The sequence below is a fragment of the Metopolophium dirhodum genome, chromosome 1 (assembly GCF_019925205.1).
Source record: "Metopolophium dirhodum isolate CAU chromosome 1, ASM1992520v1, whole genome shotgun sequence".
In the NCBI taxonomy this organism is placed as follows: domain Eukaryota; kingdom Metazoa; phylum Arthropoda; class Insecta; order Hemiptera; family Aphididae; genus Metopolophium; species Metopolophium dirhodum.
The window spans coordinates 46,397,283-46,419,344 of record NC_083560.1 but is presented as its reverse complement, the minus strand read 5'-3'; the positions used below and the strand labels follow the sequence as shown (position 1 = coordinate 46,419,344).

General features: G+C 35.2%; 1 protein-coding gene across 1 annotated transcript in view; it reads left to right on the top strand.

Moving 5' to 3' along the window:
• The window catches only part of LOC132934433 (irregular chiasm C-roughest protein), a 244,080-nt gene that overhangs the window by 16,977 nt on the left and 205,041 nt on the right, over positions 1-22,062 (top strand). The window contains exon 2 of the mRNA XM_061000733.1: positions 16,006-16,280. Within this exon, the coding sequence (XP_060856716.1) occupies positions 16,016-16,280 (265 nt within the window). The 5' untranslated portion in view covers positions 16,006-16,015. The remainder of the gene's footprint in view (positions 1-16,005; positions 16,281-22,062) is intronic.

The window sequence follows — 22,062 nt, the reverse complement described above, 5'->3', positions numbered from 1 at the left end:
GTATGGGCGTTCCTCTCGTTCTCCGCGCACTTTGTCACTTTTCGCGTACCTATAATATACGTACCTCCTCCTCCTCCTCCTCCTCCTCCTTTGAATCACACACAATACGATATCATAATAATATAATAATATCGTATATAATGTACGCCCCGGGAAAACGAGAAACGTCGTCGCCCCCTACCGCCCACCTGCCCCGAAAGTATATGCATCTGCGTCGTGGATTGTGTCCATCTATACGCGCGCATATGTACATATAGATGTATAATTACATCGCGTAATATATCGCGCACATCAGGAGGAGGCGGACTCGCCGAGGTCTTGTGGTTTCGGTGCGACGATGCATGTATACAGTATCGTCATATGCGCCGCAAAGCCGTTATTAAACGCGTGATTATATTGAAACCCCCGAGGGGAAGGTAAAAGTCGCTCGTTGTGTGTTCACAAGACTATAACTTATATTATGATATTATACACTGCAGTGCGCTATCTATATGCACAATAACTTGTACGTAATAAGGCACCGGCACCACAGTTTTTTTCACGTACGTAAGTATATTATACATATACATATCGCGTTGGGTATATTGTACGGGTATTATAGTCCTCTGCAAGTTGTAAGTTTTTATCTACGCACGGATAGATGACTCTCTCGCCCTAAATAGATTGTTGTAAGCCATAGGTATAGTCCGTACAGACGGTTCGTGTCCATAACATATTTTTGCAGGACATGAAATTCGCGTGCCTGTATACGGGAAATTCTCAAACAAACAATACACCGCGGCGTGTACCTATTATTTAATCATTTATTAATTATTATTCGGGTATCACATCACATATTATTATCATGCGACGTGCGCTTACACAGCGATAATATCACTGTCGTAATAATTAATGCGATATTTCGTTCAGTTTTCCGCGCGTATATGGACTGTTCATATTATGGATAACAACGACCGCGGGAGTCGCGCACGCAACGCGCCACCGTCGCTTTTCCCGTTCAACACAACGACGACAACAACAATAATAATATGTAATATTTTAAGTGTTTTTACACACAGCACACGCGTGCACGCGTATACACATTTTCATTACAGGCGCGTGTGCGGGCGACGCGTAATTATTCCGAACGGAGGATTTAAGGATCCGTGCCGGGGAAAACAGAAAAAAAAAAAACAAAATTTAACGAGAATAAATAATATATACATATATATATATTATATACGTATTATTGTTATACGACTCTGCCGGGCGGTGCGACGATGCGTGCGGTGTGTGCAGGTGGTGGGGGCGGCGGCATTCGAATGTTACAATGCACATTAACGGGTCGTTAGGGCGAGTAATTGATACAAAGCTGTTCCGGACGCACCTGTCGAGGAGAACGGAGACTGCAGACGTATTGTACGCGGCGACGAGGAGGTATACAGAGTTAGCGAGCCTGGAGAGTGAGCGGGAAACGAGAGTGCTCGGCGACAGAGACTTTATCGAGCCTCGAGCAGCTCGGGTGGGTGCCGCGTACGGGTCTGAGGGGGGGGGGGAAATCTCGACGTGTACCCCGCCACCCCACGCCACGACACCTCCGGCGTTTTCCTCTTCTCGCGGTGTATATTTTATCGCAACTTACTGTACAGAGGTGCAGGTACCCACGTAGGTACTTTTACTATAGTATATAATATCTTGTTATAATATAATATTTTTATCATTCGCCGTCTGCAGGTCGCCGTCCGTGACCGTTTGCAGCACGACTGTCGGAAACCGCGGACGCGGTGTATATCCGCCGTCTTTTACCGGCCCGCGTATACCGCGGTAACGCGTGGTCCGCATCTCCTCGGTCACGGATTTCGTTGAGCGGCTTTTTTCTCGTCACATCCTACCGGGCGCGCGATGCCGTGATGTTGTACGATTTTACGCCGGGGGTTATTGACGATATTACACCGTCGCCGACGACGACCCGATTTACGTACCATATTACCGTTGTCGAATTATTTGCCAATTCTTGTTGCCTATATTTTACGAAATTAATCGGTTTGGACGGTGTGAACGACTGAAATGAGACGATAATGGATCTCTCGATAGTCATTTAAACTCGTGCGTTTTACGCATTACAACTGCGGTGTTGGACAAGAAAAAAAACTGTACGATTGACCGATGATAAAAAAATCATAACGATTGTGTCTACATAATTTAAAACTAATGCATTCCATTAAAATATATACATCTGTTGAATTTGTCACTATACACCGCCTACACTGGTCAATGTAATACAATATCAAGCGATAAACACATTTTGATCGTGAATAATGGTTGGACATTAATCGCGGAATATGATTAATTTCACCAACTACAGTTTTTTTCGTATAGTATAACAATATGTAGTCAAACTGTATTTATTTTAACATAATATGTATATAATATTATATCATCTTAATCTTTCAGTATTTTAGCGAATCCAACGATTGTTGTGATTTATCAAATTTCTGACTAGGTATAAAAATAAGTGTTATCTTTGTAAACTGTTTTGCCCAACGTTGCCTACATTAAGACTTGAATTATCGGACCATACTTTGTTGATTATGTACATTTTTCTTTAGTGGGCGATCGTTGTACTATCATCTCTAATCTACGCACGCGTAGTCTTCATTGTGCATTGTGTCTGTATGAAATCAAAAAAAAAAAACTCTCCCCCCATATTAAACGAAAAAAGAAAAGAAAAAGAGCAGCAACAAATTCACAATTTATTATATCGTCATTAAAATATCAAATCTGTTGATAGAGTTGACTTACGTTCAAGTCGGGTTGGGGGCAGTTGTCCGAAAAATGATAAGGCAGTTTATACCACGATACCATACCAGCATATTCCAGTGACACCAATTTGAAAAAACATCGTACAGTGATGCCATGCTAGCGGCACTCGTCGCTACGCTCCTCGGCGCCGTCGCTCCGCTCCGCAAATCGAAAATATCCCCCGACTTGCTGTGCAACACCACCAAAAGTTGGTCACAGGGTAACCACAGGTTAACCACCGTACAACCACTCTTATCGGTCTTTATCATTATTCGGACAACTGCTAGCCACCGGTTCAAGTCCGCACATTTTAACCGGCACTCGTGATAATAATACGTGACATAGTGAATATCATGTGACCATTTTTCTCGAAACCATACAGGTCGGGCGCACACCAATGCGTTGAAAATAAAAAAAAAAACTGCCATGACCCACCATCACTGCCCACCTCTATAACCCGGACACCCCTGCAACCCGCACGATATTATGGTGCGTTGGCGTCCGTCCGGCCTTAGGGCGGTGACCGCTCTCGCCGAACGAAGGACATCCTCGTCGTCCGGTCGGATACGATTTGCTCATCTCGCCAATGCACGCGGTGTCCGCACAATGCTATGTAATACACCAATAATGCTATTCAGCTGGCCGCTGTAATTATACGTATACCTATACCTAATACGATATTATAGCGTACCCATCGGGCAAGGTCGCCGAAAATAATAATGGCGAAATATCTAATGGTCGCGGGGCACGCCCACTACCTACAACCGCCGTTTTACTTCGAATCGATTTCATGTTGTGATTTCCGCGTGTTCTCCGCGTGCAATTAGATCCGCGCCGGTATTATAGATAGCATTGCAGCACCTGCCCGTAATAAGTAATATTACATATCGTAGACCTAATGATCGGGTGCGTGTGACGCGCAGGGCATGACAGTTTACGACGACGATGACCGACCCGTCGCATATTATAATACATTATATTATATAGGATGAGACGTAAAATATGGGGTGCAGGTAGACGTTTGCGTGAAAAAAAAATTATAACGAACTTGCGTTAAAAAAAAAAATCATAAACGCGTACAATAATAGTGATTTTACCTTCCGTTCCCGCGTCGATATTGTAATACCCGCAGAGCGTGTAATATAATATCATAACGACAGTCGTCGCGCAGTTTCGTGCGCGCCGCAATTTTTTTCGTTGTCCGTCGTAAAGTGTCCGTTGAAAATTTCGGTCGGACGTATAATATTATATATAATAATTTAAACGCGGGCAGACAAACAGGTCGGACGGGTATCGGGTGTACAACAATTATTATTATTATTATTATTATTATTATTATTATGATATTGTTGTAGCACAAAAATAAATAAACCGTAAACGATCGGCGATCGCGTCTATAATAATGTTATACAGTGTGCGCGTGTGCGAGCGTCGTATGTAGAGACTGAGATCTGCCCATAAGCCGATTAAATATTCAAAGTGTAGTACACGACACGGCGGATGTGTGTGCCACGGTGATTACGATATTATTATTATTATTATTATTATGAGTATACGCGTTTTGGTTGACCCCGAGCTTAGCGCTGTTTAGAGTCGATTTACCACGTTTGTGTGTAGTAACAATAATAACGAACAACGACCGCTATGAGATGTCCGTACGCGATACGATGGCGAGCGTTAAATGTGACTCGCGTCCGATACACATTGTTATAGTTGTTATCAAGGCCGGGCAAGTTAATGATTTTTTTTTTTTTAACTCAGTTAAGTTAAGTTAATATGCACCAACAACAAAAAGTTAAAAGTAAAGAGTTGATTTAACTCCAGGTTAACTCAGTTGAGTTAAAAGTTAATACACACTTTTTGTTAACTTTTTATTAAGTTAAAAAAAAGTTCATTTGTTCGTACAACGCTAGAGTACTTAATTTTTTTCCAACCCAAAACTAAATTATGGGATAATATAGTGTTAATACTTCATACAGTATTTCCATATAAGTTAGATTCGAATGATATCCATTTTTAACTTTAAACAATTTACGATACATATTTTTTGACATGAAAACGAAATAGACTGAAATAGTGAAATATTATAAAATTAAAAACAAAATGAATTAACTTAACTTATTTATTAAAATGAAAAATTAACTTGTTGATTTCACGTTAATTAAGAAAGAACTATAGTAAGTTAACAGTTAAGTTAATGAAAAACCAAAAGTAACTAGTTAAGTTAAAAAGTTAAAATAATATTAACTTTTAAACTCAACTTTAACTTTTTTAACTCGTTAATGCCCAGCCTTGGTTATTATTACCTATAATATGTCCGACGCACACGTCCAGTGCTGTTTGCGTGTACAGGGTGATCGGAATTTTGTGTCGAAATTGCCAGTCTCGTGCGACGTTGATGATAGATTATAGTTTGACGCGATCGACCCGACGTGTTCAGTCGTTGAAAGCGGACAATACTGTTTTCGACGACGATATTATTAATTCTTACTTTTTTTATCGTCGTGATTTTTTTCAACGATTTTCAGATTTTCGATATTTCGAATCATATACATATTTTTTAATGTCATAGTATTGTATTTCAAATCGGAATATTTCACGGGACATAAAAACTAAATGTTGCGAGATTAGTTGAGCGGTGACTATACTTAGAGTTTAGGCGTTTGAAGTCATAAGTTGAGTTCATTATAACTTATTAATTTTATCGGGTACCATAAAAATATACCCCATAAATTGACATTTTCAAGTTTGTAACTAGTACTTATATAGTGTTGATTGCAGTCATGTACCTATACGTGTATAACTTACGGATAACCAACTGTTCGTTCGAACGCGAACGATTTCGACGATAAAATCACAGTAAAAATTGTGAAAACTCTTGTCATATTATCATAATCACTTCGAATTATTACCACACGTTACACTCTCTGTTTTTCCTATACTACGTTGTGTTTACCTATTGAATATATCGACGAGAGATTAATGTTTGTAACACGAAATTCTGACATCACCCTGTATAGTATTACGTTTGTTATAACGTTATATACTGTATGTATTACAATATTATACGCATATATTATATATATATATATACCTAGCTTTGTTACGGCAACGCCTGCAAAACTGTGAAAACTCGAAACGTCTATCATTATAATATAATATTATTATATTGTTACGATACGCAGGCAATACGCATACATTTAACGCATTATATTATGCCGTATACGCATCGTCGTTCGGAATTCAATTAAACCGTTTTATTGTTTTACATTTTTTGTCGGACCGTTTAGATCGTTTCGATAAACCCTCATACGCGTATCACATTAAAATATTATAATAATATGTATCTATTACCAGTACAAACACACGCCTAAATGGTGGTCACTATGCAGCAGTGGGTCATTAGTGGAATTTCGAGTTTCGACAAATTTCCGTAGATACCTACACACACACACACACACACACACACACCGTCGCATAATATAATATTATTATTATAACGTAATGTAGAAAACCGTCTCCATCCGTGGGTACCTATAGATATTTATCGGCGGAATTTATAATTCGGATATATTATATTTATGATCGAATGTCAACGTGCGCAGGTATTATAATATTATATAGGTATACCGTTCGAACGATCATAAATTATTGGTATATATATAGTCAGGTAATCGCATTAACCTTTACGTTTATTGTATTGCTGTTTTAAATATCATAATATTATAATAATATGCATAGAAACCGTATCTCGATCAAATTATTATAATCGTTTTACACCACCTGTGGAATTACTTAAAGGCATTTGGATCGTACGCATACCATCTCCGAGTGGGAAAACCTCAAAAACACGACATAATATAGGTAATCTGAGTTGTTTTTTACAAGCACGTCATCATAGGTATAACAGGTAAGTGGGTATTTTATGGTTTTGTACTTTGTCAACTCATTTGTGAAATCCGTTTTGTTGTGCATTTTTTTAGAACTTTAACACGATACGTCATAATGTTTAAGCTATAAGCTTCCGATAATTATATTATTATATCGTATCGCAATGAATTTTAAACGAAACACACAAATTGTTCAAATAAATGCCAATTGATTACGTTGTAACAGTGACACTATACACTACACCTAACTTTTTCGTCGAACCATTGTATAATAATATATTATGTATTATACTGCGACAGGTGGCAATGTATATAGTATAAAAACGACAAAATATAGGTCCAAAAATATGAGAACCTGAATCGCTGAAGCCAAATTCGAAATCAACGGGTTGCGTGATAATATTACAATAATATTCTATCCAAAGTAATTCATCTAAAATAAATTATCACACTCCGGACAGATATTTTGATTTAAAACAATAATCACGTCATAGGCATACGCTACGATAAATTCCACAAACATCGTTATATTATATTTTATTAACTTCGACAACAATAATTATTAAAATAATAATATGATACGAAAATATGCGCTGAGAGTAATAATATCATACAATTTTTTTTTTTTTTTAACGGACTCGGGACTGCACATTATCAACATTTCTTATGTCATATCGACTGCGATTGGGGAATACTAGCTGATATCCGCGGACTGTAATTCGTGCACAATATTATGCGCAGTAATATGATAATATATAAATAATAATAATAATTCTGTAATAAATTGTACATGGAAGCGTATCGCTGCAAGAAGTTTTTTTTTTTGATTTTAGGGCGTTTTAGTCTACACACACACACACACACACACACACACATATTATTACAATAACGACGTCGTGACGGTCCGTTTGTTTAATGTCACAGTTTAATATTATTATTTTAATTGTATTTAATGCCACATGATGTGACGTGAAATATATGGAAATACACTAACAACATTGCTCCGACGATTGAATCCGAAACACTGTTTCCGTGTGCTCGCTGCACATTATATGACGTCCTATACATATAGTACCGTATTATATTATTATACCGAGTGATTCACCGAGCATGATTCTAACCCCACCCCTCCCCCCTGTATCCTTTAACAATGCATATTAATTCGTTTAAATTATGATTTACGAAATTTTCAAGTATACCGATATAGGTACTTATAAGTTATAACGACCATAATAATATTTCGTACTTATCGACGATACACCGATTCGCATATAAATATTGTTTGCCGGTGTATAATACGTCAACTTTATATCGTTACTTTTTACCCATCCCGATTTCGGTCGAGTACTTTTACCCGGTATACGGTTTACCAACAAAACATACTACGCGATGTTATACGACGCGTGTCTTTGACCTCAAATATTATGTAGGCACATATCTATAACTATCAATTTACCGTGTAACGCTTGATCGAAAATTTTGCATAATTTGTGAACAATAATTTTTGAGCATAGTTTAAGATAAAAAATTGACAACATAATATTTATGTGTTTTCTGTATCCGTAATTTGAAGAAAATAAATGTTTTATGGAAAGTATTTGTAGCACTTTACATTTTTATACAAGCAAAATACAACATGCAGGTACCACAGATGTTTTTTTTTATTTAACAATTTTTTTTCGACGACAATTCTGTATTTTTATAAATTATTCATAACCTTAAACCGAATAAGTGTTTCTTTGAAAAAAAAAATAAATAAATGATTGCACGATTATCGTATGTATCTTGATTATTTTTTGATAAAACTATTAGTATACGTACCTATATTATGTTTTGAACACTCGAAGGATTATAGAAAATTTGAAATTAATTTATGGTTACGTGAATAAGTATTACATAATATACGGTTTATTTAAAATTCCGATTTAAAAACCGCGCTTTAGCCACCCCATTTCGCCCTATGCCTGACTAAGCCGCCATAAAACATCTCTCGTGGTCTTTAAAACATTATAATCAAGGGAAATTACAGTCAATGGTAGCGGCTAATATATTATAACAATATCGTCGAGAATAAACATATTATTATACATAATATAATATTATCATAAATACCTAAATACAGTCGCAGATACAGCTATCGCATATCAGTACGTACCATTTAATATTATATTATGATGTGGGAAATTCGAAAATTATACGCTGCCATGTCGAAATTATACGGTTCGTAATTTTATAACAAAATAATATTATATTATCACTATATAATAAAACAATATTCGCGCAAGTCGTTATAATAATAATATCATCATCCGATACGACCGTTCGAAATTTGGATTCGAGTACAATCAGGGCTCGAGTTTGAAAAAAAAATACCGATTATATTATTATACAATATTAAAAAAAAGTTTCTCATTTTTTGCGTTCATCGTCATTCAGAATTAAAACGTTATACGAGTTTTGCGTTTATCGTTATCTAGTTGACAGTGTTAATATAACTATTGAATTCATTAATAATAATATTAATAACTAATGTGGGCAGGTAGTTGCCCGGATACGGAATATAATATTCTTATCATTTCTATACATTTCTACGAGACCACTATAACTTTTAAGTAAATGGATTTAAAATAATTTCGTTTTGAGTTATATTTCATTCAATGAAATTCTATGAATAATTACGTTTTGCGTTGTGTTTTGTTCAACGATATACATAATATTATATTTTGTTAATCGTTATGTTTTGCTTTGTGGGGTGTTTAATATTATTTTTGACTATCGCTTTCCGCTATAATTTCTTTTACAAATTTCAATAGTTTTTTTTTTGTCAAATATGACGTTATAATCATAACGTTGTTATACAGTTTGCGAGCCCTGGCTGTATCATGTAATAATAAAACAATATTCGCGCAAGTTGTTATAATAATAATATCATCATCCGATACGACCGTTCGAAATTTGGATTCGAGTACAAGCGGGGCTCGAGTTTGAAAAAAAATACCGATTATATTATTATACAATATTAAAAAAAAAAATTCTCATTTTTTGCGATTATCGTTATTCAGAATTAAAACGTTATGCGAGTTTTGCGTTTATCGTTATCTAGTTGACAGTGTTAATATAACTATTGAATTCATTAATAATAATTAATAACTAATGTGGGCAGGTAGTTGCCCGGATACGGAATATAATATTCTTATCATTTCTATACATTTCTACGAGACCACTATAACTTTTAAGTAAATAGATTTGAAATAATTTCGTTTTGAGTTATATTTCATTCAATGAAATTCTATGAATAATTACGTTTTGCGTTGTGTTTTGTTCAACGATATACATAATATTATATTTTGTTAATCGTTATGTTTTGCTTTGTGGTGTTTGATATTATTTTAGACTATCGCTTTCCGCTATAATTTCTTTTACAAATTTCAATAGTTTTTTTTTTGTTAAATATGACGTTATAATCATAACGTTGTTGTACAGTTTGCGAGCCCTGGCTGTATCATGTAATGATATCATCACGTAGTCCACTTATTAATTTTTATTTGATATTGTAAAAATATTGTATTAACGTCTGGTTCGTTTCTTCGACAAACCGCACGAAAAAAATACATTCGCTTAATCGACCGCAGACGGAAAAAAATAATTACGACTAAATAATAGACGCCTAACAGTTTAATAATATATAATTCGAAGGGAGTTTACCGATTGCCCCCAATTGCAGCGTCGGTTATTTTCAGGGTCGATCCGCCAGCAATTATGATATAGCGCCAGATAACGACCATTGGTGGTCATTTATAGATTATTTAACACGAGAGTAAAAATAATATTTTCTCTTTTATTATTTTACGATTGGTTCAACTTAATTAATAAACTAAAAACATTCAAAACATTAACACTTCTTTTCAAATGTAAAAAAAAAAAAATAGATGAAAACAATCGCATTATTCGCATTGTTCTACTATAAATGCGTTATTACTACTATGTTCATACTTATATACTATTAATATACGAACAAATGGCTTTTTTTTATTATTCATATTTAATAAACTACCTACCTATACCTATTTTCGTTCGTAACTTGTTTTTTAAACGTTAAATTAAAATAAATCAACATTATATTATTTTAGTATACGCATTACCTATTATAAAAATGCATATTATTATATTATAACATTCGAAAATAAAAAAATGTAGTTTTTAGTATTTTCGTTCACGCTTATTATAGTATACGTCATACAAGTTAATAGTTTTTTTTTTTTTTTTATTCACGATTTTTCAGTTTTTATACTCATATTATAAATTATAATAAACGTCAATAATATTACAATATTTACCTATATACAATTTATTAAATTCAAAGTGATCGCCATATTATAACGATTGCAGAAAAATAATCTATGGAAAACCATGCTTTTACAATATTATTATCATATGATACACAATTGTAATAACAGACTGATTTTAAAAACTGTTTGCGAATAAGTTTTCTGTATTTGTGTTTCTCGCTTTTGATGTATGTTTATCTTGTTCGGTATACTGCTTATTGCAATATAATATAAGTGACTGTTTGTGTTCCTATGATTGCTTTTATACGAAGACAAACACATTCGGACGGGAAGAATAAAAGTGAAAGCAGTATGAACACCGATCGATATATTATGATATGAGTTTGTAATTTTAAAACATTTTGATGTAGGTACCTACTTCGTTTATGTCTGATAATAACTCAAAGTTAATGGAATTAGATTGAACAAAAATATTGAGTAGGTATATTAAACAAGAGGGCAGGCGCCTCCATCGGTAGATTGACCGTAAAAAATAAGGAACGCAATTGGTATTTTTGTCGTGACAGTAAAATATAAGGAGCGCGATTATTGGTACGCTGATCCTGAAATAAAAATTTCGTTTTGTGGACTCTAATGTTCCATGTCTACGCACAATATGTAGGTATACTCGAGCGGGAAATCTGCAGAATGACCGTTAACTGAGGGCATCGGCAGACGTTTTTTTTTAAATATGCATGGTGGGGGGGGGGGTTAACGTTTTTTCCATAATACATACCACATTGTAATATTATACTGTGTTGACCTCAACTTTGTAAATATTACGATGGTTCTTTTAGAAGCCGCGGTCCATATTCGTAGCAGAAAGCAGTACAAAAACAATTTTCAATTCATACATCACTCAACTCGTTTATTGCGTCAACCGCACGCTGCCCGAGGAAAACGTTCCTACATGCAGTGTTCACCTACCCTGTGTATACGACTTTGCCCGAGTCTTATACTTGCCCACTCGAAAATAACAAAATATTCATTAATTGACGATTTCGTCGGATACTATAACAATATATGTACTGTTGTCGTGAATATCCTATGTAACGATGTTTAAGTTTGTATATAGTATTATTTCGACCGCGCATTGACCTGAAACGCTCTAAACGGTGAATTATTCCGAAGGGGTGGAAATTGCAGCCCTCGATTGCCGACGCGCACCCACCCCCATTGATGTAATATATATTTTGATCCGAGCTGTGCGTGTCCGTATGTATGTATGTATGTGTGTGTGTGTGTGTGTGTGTGTGTGTGTGTGTGTGTGTGTGTGTGTGTGTGTGTGTGTGTGTGTGTGTGTGTTTGTGTGTGTGTTATGCTTACGGATCGTAAAGTGCATTTACGAGGCACCGTCGTCATCCAATTATGTCGTACGCAGGTACATTGCGCCTATACAACTATATACCTATAATAATATCGTCGAGTTGTGCACACAACCGCTCGCCCGGAATTGTCGTCGTCGTCGTCTAATAGTCGTCTTGTGCAGCAGTGGTCTTCGACCAGCCATATTGGACTCGCGACGACCCATTTTAGTTATTATTTATTCTCTTTCGCCAATGCGTTTTTCTATTTTCTACCTAACCGGATACGCCATCACCCATCGCGCCGTTTTTTCGAGGAGGTTTATTTTTTCAGCACTTTTGTACTCTTTATTTTTTTCTCTTTATACCCATCAAAAACGATAGCGCAGTTTGCAGAGCTCAACGACCGCGGGGCTTATTAGTCATACTGCAGCTCAATACATACGCTCACATTCGGGTCGGTCCGTAAGACCGTGGTCGTAAGACGTAATAATATTATAATATTCCAACTAAACGCGTTGTAATATTAGGCGCTGTTCATCAATTACAGCTGCTGACGAATTAGGTGCTCAATTTAAAATAACGTTTTGTGCGACTCGCCGCACTATTGTGGCACATGTGACCTTTTCCACCGTCGACGGGTTCGGGTGTATATTATTATAACAATAATAATATATCGTATGATACTTCGTAATATTAGAAGAGAGTGGTACGCGGTTAAAAGTCTGCGGGTAACGAGGTGTTTTTTCTCCGGCCTCGGTCGAAATCACCGTTTGCTCGCCTTTGTCGCCGCCGTCGTTATAATAATACACATGCATACCAGTTGTACCATAACCATTGTTGTGTTACGCCATGTTCAGATGTATAAACGAGCGGAAAAACACCGCGCCGGCCGTAGTGTCCGCAGCCCGTCGCCGGCTTATTGTAGGGACGACACATTTTTTTTTCTCCTTTAAACGGCCACCGAACACCGTCGGAATTCGTCGTCATTATTATGATATTATTATTTTTTTTTTTATCGGAGAATTATATTATTATCATCCGTACAATCCGATCGTTAATCCCCGCCCGTAATTATAATTATCTACAGGTACGCGGGAAATCGTCTCCGGACGTGCCTCCTACATAAGCGCCTCTCCATTTTATAATATAGTGATGACATTATGACGCGCAGCAATGATTTAATGTTTGACAATATCACTATAAATAGTAATAATAATAACAATAATAACGATAATAATATGTCGTCGAGATGAGTGACAATAGTAACGATAATTGTATATTATTGTCGTCGGAGTGCGACTCCCCCCCCCCCCCCCCCATTATATATGAGTATAAAAAAAATAAAATAATACCTACACGATTCATCCGGAGGTAGGTAAATTATTGTTGTGCGTCGACTGAATAATACGCAACGGAGGCGTTTGCGATCGAATCGAAAACCCAACGCGGGCGCGTTTATCGTCATCATCATCCGACGACGACGATATAATATTAATATATTGTAATAGTGAAAAAAAAAAAGAAATACATAGACACAAACGTCCCCGTTTATATCGACGCGATAACAGAAACGGCTTCCAGCGATTTTCCTCCCACTTTTTCTTCCACTTATCATTATTTATTAATTATTTTTTCTTTCCGTTCCATTTCGACGGGACATATTATATTGGTAGTGACCGACTGCATATAGCTTCTACGCACACAGCATAAATATTATAATATGCACACACTGCACAGGGCGTAGCCCGACCGTAATTCCCAGCTCGTTCCGTCGGCGATATTATTAGTATATAAGTCGACACAAAAACCAATAATAATAATAATAATAATAATTGTAAAACCGGAAGCCGTAATATTGTAACGATTTCGATCATAATATTATAGCTTTTCACAACAGCAAACAAACGAAAAACCAACCTTCGCCTATCTTATATACAGACGGAGACGATATAGCTGTATTGCGTTTAGTCGTCATCGCGTGCTCGTCGTCCTGTATAATACAATGTCGTACAAATGGTTAGTACACTTCGCCACCGACTCGCTGCAATATCATTAAAAGATATTATTATTATATTATTATTATTATTATTACTATTATTATAACAATCGTAACGATTTCGATCGCGTGCCGTTGCCCCCCCCCCCCCCCCCCCTCCCCCAAGAGTATACAACTCACCTGTTACTCTACTGAACCTAAATCTCATCTCACATCCGATCGAACGAATTGGAGCTAATCTACGTCTAGTATGGAAAAATTAATTAATGACGCCTCGCCCGATGCCCCTGAACTGGCGAATTGTGTACTATTCAATTCCGAGTTTCTGCATTCAGCTCACGAAATATAGATTTTTGATTTTTACGTTCCCTTTTGTGCGTAACGCCATATTGTGATATTATTCGAGGGACATCCACTTCTTCTATAATGACGCGTTTGGACACCGAGGACGCATAGTTTTTTAGTTGTTACACTATTTTTGCCTATTTACATATTTTTGGGTTTTTTTTGTCACGTCTGTTCAATTAACTGTTTTCTGAACGTTGTAAACCGCAAGCGTTTGAGTGTACGTAATTATCAACTATTTACTGTATTGGACTTGCCGGCGGCGTTTCGTTCGAAAATAACAATATTTAATATAATATTATGACTGATGCGCCTCATGGTGTCCGAATCTAAAGGTCTCGGAAGACCTGCAAAGTGCAACGATTAGGTACTGAAACGAAATAAATTGTCCTCTTCGGAAAAAAAAAACGTATTGTGGTTTTACTATCTCGCGATATGGCTCTTTCGTGTTTTATTCGAAATAAGTCAATGATAGAATGGTAGGTAATAATAGAAAAAACATCTAATTTAACAGCTGTAGTCACAGTATTTGTAAACTGTAAATCATAATTACATAACATGTGATTGCTATATGTATTCAGTTTAAATTACAAAATAGAAACAATTAAAATTTTAAAGTTATTTCAACAGCATAAACGCATAACTATATTATACTATATTATAAATTCATAACTATATAGTATTTAATTCGTATCACTATAAGATTTAGTTAGTTACTTTTTATTGTTGACTTTACGCATAGGTACATTTCAGATAAATCTATACACGCGTCTGATCGACGTCCGTCAGCCTTATCCGTATTTCTATAGGTATTATTGTTTGTGCCACAACTCTCGCAATGTCGAGAACATGAAACTTAAAGTTTCTGTTTAAAATCTACACGTCATAGTATAATATTATTTCAAAAACGAATATAACGAATAATATATTTAGAGCTATTATGTAAGGCCATGGTAATGTTGTACTTTGATGTTCTCTGCGCATCAAAATTATATATTTGCATAATATACATTGGGTTTAAAATGTTTAAGGTTGCGTTCATGAACTGACCCCAATAATAACAATAATAATAATATAAGAAAACGATATATATATATGGTATTATAATAGTAATTTAGTGAAATGTAATTAATAATATGTATATAATTATGTAATGAAACGTAATGCGAATTCAACCTGTTTCCAATGTAAATAACGCGCGTGACGCCGGCTATAATATACTGACCCCACGCGGTCGGTGCCTCGGAAAATCGATAAAAAATCGAAATAGCAATAACGTTAGTTCGTATAATTATTACGACGATAATATTAAAATGGTGTATTATCATGATATTAATGTTGTCACGCCGTTTTCGCAGATGAACGAGCATGACGAGACGACTGGAGATTATTGTCATGTGCGCGGCCCTAGTGATGGCCGCCGCCGGACTTGCCTCGTCAACCGAACAATCCTTCGCCGTCGAACCGGACGATCGGAGTGCGGTGGTGGACTCGACGGTCTCGCTGCCGTGTAAGGTCAACGATCTGGCCGGAAAGCTCCAATGGACCAAGGACGATTTCGCGCTGGGCACCAACAGGAACCTGTCGTACCACGGTTACCCGAGATACGCGATGACCGGCAGCGACGCGAACGGTAATATTATAATAATCGCATTGCATAATATAGCATTATAATAATATAGTATAATAATTATTGCACCCGAACGACGCACTTAGCTGTTTTGTATTTAGTTACTGTATTGTATTGGTTACTGTCGTACCGTAGGTAATACCTCGAGCGACGCGATTTTATAATAATATAAAAAAAAAAAAAATATAGTTTCGGCGGTTGAACGGTCCAAAAGTTTACCGTCCAAGGCCATTACCCATACATACCCGACGATAGAGCCACCCACGGAGTGTCCGCACTCATCGTAGATTTCGTATGACAGTCGTAGGGCTGGGGTTTATATCACCTACGCAACGTCATAAGACAGTAAAATATTATAATTGATTTTATCGGAAAACACCTGCGGGGGTATAAAGTATATTGTAATAAAACACACGGTTAATTTACCGTTAGTATCAATAATCTACCATTAAGTAAAAAAGAAGAGCGGTCTGTTATACTTTCAAAATAAACTCAATAAAGTTGGGCACTTTTGGCTTGGTGTCTACTTTTAATGTTATATTATAAGCTCAATCAAAAACATTCATAACACATATTATGCACTTTTCGAGTTAACAGTTACAATATAGACAGACACGTGCAAAACAAAAAATAGATCATATTATTTTGTATCGATATTAGGCAATGCGTGGACTCCAAGGACTGGAACCGAACCGAAAAGTTCTGGTTCTGGAACCGGAACCTTAAAATATTGAGAACCGAAACCGGAACCAAAACTTTTATTATTTTAAAAGTACCGGAATCGAACAGGAATTGTCAAATTAAATAGGTTCAGAAATAAAATAATTGTATTTAATTTAATGGTATTACTGTTTTAGTGTTTTGTTTATAAGCTTATATGATCCTACGAGTTTTCCAATATTTCTCATACTATTAATAAAACCTGCATTCCGGATAGGTATTTAAAATTATCATACTTTTCGGTACCTTTATTTTTTCTCATCAAAAGACCAGAACCGAACAGTGATTTTATTTTTGGAGAACCAGTACCGGAACCGATACCGATAAATTCAAAAGATTCCAGTCCCTGGAGTGAACATGTCGCTAATAAAATTTATAAAAGGACGTTTACGTGGTATATACAACCTAGCCCTACTAAAAATTGCCATATTGTATAATATTATCTATCTATTATTATATCTCCGTGTGTATGTAGAGAAGAGATAAAGATGAAAAACGAGTTTATTTTCTAAATTTTCTTAACAAATTATTTAGAGTTATACTACTACTTACTCGACGAGGACTCGATTTATGGGTGCGAACTACTGGGAAGTCTCCTCCTCTCCCACATTCCCCTATATTTGCTTCCAGGAGGGTCATGTCGAGGACGTATAATACCTGTACCACGATATACGTACGTGCGACTTTATTGTTCAAAGCGTAATGATTTTACTCTCGAGAATTTTGTTGGTGATAAAACCAAAATCACTCTGTACACGGTATTATACTGTTAAAAACGTTTTTTATTTTCAAACAATATAATATATGTATATCAAGTCGAAATTTTGCTCGTAGCCGCCCCTCGTCGTCTTGAGACAATTCATTATCATACTATATATATAATATGTTTATCGGATCGTTTTCTCGGGGCAGTGGTACTTAACTTTCGCAGATTTCTTATCTTAAATATTGTGTACTTGATTCGCTGTAAGTACCTGTAAGCTCTAAGCAGTCGACTTTTTAAACCTTATGCCCTCGCGATCGTTCATTGACATATTGTATATAATACTACAAAAACAGCTGTTGGAAATTTTTTTAAGTTTTAATTATCATGACGTGAAGTAGGTACCAAGCACACACCCGATGCCGGGTTACATTATTATAATTATCATCTCACTAATTGAGTAACTGCAGAACCGAACAAACGCATTTTGAGATTGAAAATGTCTCGTCATCCCTCCACGATATAGTTCTGATATCAGAAAACGCATAATATACATACCGCCTTATACATATTATTACCGTTCGATTGAAATTCTTAAACGCATATTCTGCGCACCGTTCGATGCAAATTTAATGGCAAACCGTTACGGCACGAGTGGTTAGTGGTTATCCGAAATGCCTATAATTTCGTAATTATTTCGACGAACGTGACTCTAAAATATTACAACACATTTATGCACGTCGAATAACGTATACGGAAAGGCTACACATGCGTCGCCGACTGAATATAATGACACGTAATTCGACGTTATAGGCGGGCGCGGCTTAGGAGACTCGTCGAAGAAAACTTAACCTGCCGCCAAGTGTAGCATGCAGTATACTTGTCTATGTCGGTAGCGTACTTATATATAGGTCCTTCATCACCAGAAGTATTTACGGTCGGCGACAATTTTTTCATAAAAACAATGAACGGGATTTCAGTAGAAGTTTGTCCGTGTTATAAGGCCATTCCCCCGTAATGTAAAAAGTCGACGAGACATCTTCCAGACCGTTTTTACCAGCCGCTCCCAAGTTTAGATTTTGGAATTTTTAAATATACCCACTTTAAGTCCATATTTTTGAATAGTCTTGTTTTAACGTTTATAGGGTGAGTGTCCTGTTGGTAGTACCATCTTATTTCTTGAAAAAAAATTCCTTATTGTGCATAATTATATTATACTGAATTGCTCCAAAAATCGGAATTCGAATAAAAACGAAATTGCTCGGTGAATCGTTCTACGGTACGTAGATCACCGTGAAAACGATTTAGAAAAACATATTTTTTCGCTGGACCCCAAAATTCGAAACCGCCCCACCGAGTCATTATATTATGATATAATATCATTCAGATTATTATACGCATAATAATATATCATAATATATGTCGAACAATAGGTATATTTTAACGTTGATGCGACATAACATTATTATTATTATTATTATTATTATTATTATTATTATTATTATTATGTAGTAATGCGGTGATCTTCTATATTGTTATATTTAGTGTAACATGCACACAGTACAAAGTTTATATTATTATTATTATTATTATTATTATTGCACACCGAGCCGGACTGGGACGCGATCGCTTTTATACGGATTTCGACTGTACACAATATTACGAACTTATATCGTTGGCACAGACAATCCTAAATAAATGCGCTCAATAGTATTATTATCACGAAACACGCGAAATCGCGGATTCATTAGCACCTGTCAACACACGAAATGCATGCCCCCCCCCTAGTTTTGCGCTGCACGACTTGTGTGACGTTTTAATTGCATATTTCCATTAGGCGTATGTTGTGATATCATCATCATCATTGCCTAGTGCATAATATTATAAGTGTAGGTATAGGCACTCGCGCAAAGTGCGATTGCAAACTGCACTTCTGTAGTGCAGTGTTGAATAATGCATTTTGGCGTTCGCGGGCCACAGCACAGCAGCAACAACAATACTCGTCCGATGCGAATCGTTTTATCATAATATTATATCATATTGTACGTTTTGCATATTATTATATTTTCATTAAAACAATAATATAAAATACCGCTGCGGTGTTGTTTGGCAAAACGGACTCGATACGTTTATACGCGTCCTATTTGTTCTTGATGATGATATTTATAATATTACACACGCACACATCACATGACGTTACATGTACCTAGGTATATACCATTCGAGTAGAGCCGTAGTGGTAGTTGTAGTACATGCACCATCACATAATATTGTCATGATATTATTTTTAGTAGCATAATACACCTATAGTTTTACATGGCATAGTAGTATATTCTATTATATAGTAATGCCCCCTCGTGGATACTAATGATATTTCAATCGACCTTTGTTTTTTATTTACAATATTTATAGGTATATTATACGATGTTATAATGCATAGATAAACTAATATTATAGGGTGTCCCATAAAGTGCGCAACTTTTAAATCTGCCGCCGTTTTTTTTTTAATTTTGTTGGTAGCCCTGTTTTTATTATTTTTAGTATCTACTATTACTCCGATTTAATTAGTAGTTTTTGCTAAGAAATGATAAGAACAGGGCTGCCAACAAAATATTAAGAAAATGGCGGCAGATTTAAAAGTTGCGCGCTTTATGGGACACTCTATAATATAATATATATATATTATTATCATTTCACGTTTAATCTATTTTATATTAAATAATAAACAGTGTATATTCAAAGGTGGGTGAGCTAATATTATAATATTGTCATACGTTGTATGTTAAAAATGGTTTTAACTCAACTATAAAGTGTTATTTTTCAAATGAAACAAAGTAATTTAACTTACTAGACAAATCTAAATTCTTACAACGGATTTTTTTTAACAAGTCAAGTCGAATCTAATTGGACGATTGACTAACTGATCGAGTTAAAAAGTTTACATAAAAATGACTTTTAAACTAGTTATGTCCCCACCTTTGTATATAATATTATATAACAAATAGGTGCCTACGCGATGATTGGAGAGCCTGCAAACTGCACAGACATCATTAATGAAATGTATAAACTCTTAAACTACCTATATATTATTATTATATTATTAGGTATTATACAGGCATGAAGTTTTCAAGTTATAATACGATTTTATTTTTAAATTATTGTTAGGAAATATTATTATTATTATTATAATTGTATGCTACTTTCAGTAAGAAATCGAATCGTATAAATGTATAAATTAATGCAGATAACGCATCAAACTTAGACTATTATAGAATAAAATCTAAAAAAAAGTAATGCTTTTATACGTTTATATGTTAATATTCTTTAGTATATGTACGCCAAACGAATAAACATTTTATATTAACTAGACAATGGTTAAAACGTGTGACAATAACTGTTTTGCCTCTATAAATATTAGAAAAACTTCATATAGATTTTTGTTAACGGTCAATAAATGTATAAAAAAAATTGTAGATTGTTATTTTTTATATAAACATCCGTTTTCCCATTGTTATAATATATTTAAAAACTCTGATAAAACATATTTTATTAATAATAATTGATTTTTATAATCGAACGATTTGCTTAAAAAATGTACAGTCCGTAAAAATTATACAATATATTATTATTATAACAACTGTCAACAGTTTTTTTTTCTTTTTTTCAAATTCAAAATCATTAAAATATTTTCACCTACTCATCGTGTGAGCAATGTCCGTCGAGAGGAACACAATATTTATTAACACTATAATAATAATACACAGAACGCGAAATAATAATAATAATAATAATAATAATAATATTAGTAAAAAAATTTATCCAGAGGTGGGTACATAATAATATTATTATACCGTCTTATGTTGTGTGGCAGAAACGACATTTATAATCGATTTCACCCCGAGCGATAGGATTGCAAATTTCGACGTAGGCAAATCCAAGTTAATGTATTCATTCGGAACGCATACAAAAGCTGCAGGTCATCATGTAATAATAATATATTTTATATTATTATTATTACTATTATTATTTATAGCAGCACTCTCGCAGTGGTGCGTGTCTTCGGCGTAAGTAAAGGGTTAATTTAATATATAAAAATATATTATAATATTTTATTGTTGTTAATTATTTTATTTATTATTATAATTTATAATTGTTGTACCGCACTCGACAGTCCTACAACATTCTCGTTGCTGTACACCTGTTGTTTATTTTATTCAAAATGCATTTCGCTCCGCGTATAGCGCGCAGCATCGACGACCGCATACCTATAATACACCTGTAATTATATTGTTCTCTTCGAATATTAATAATAATGCATAATCGGTACCCCTCGCAATTAGTGTACCTACATTTTTCTACCTG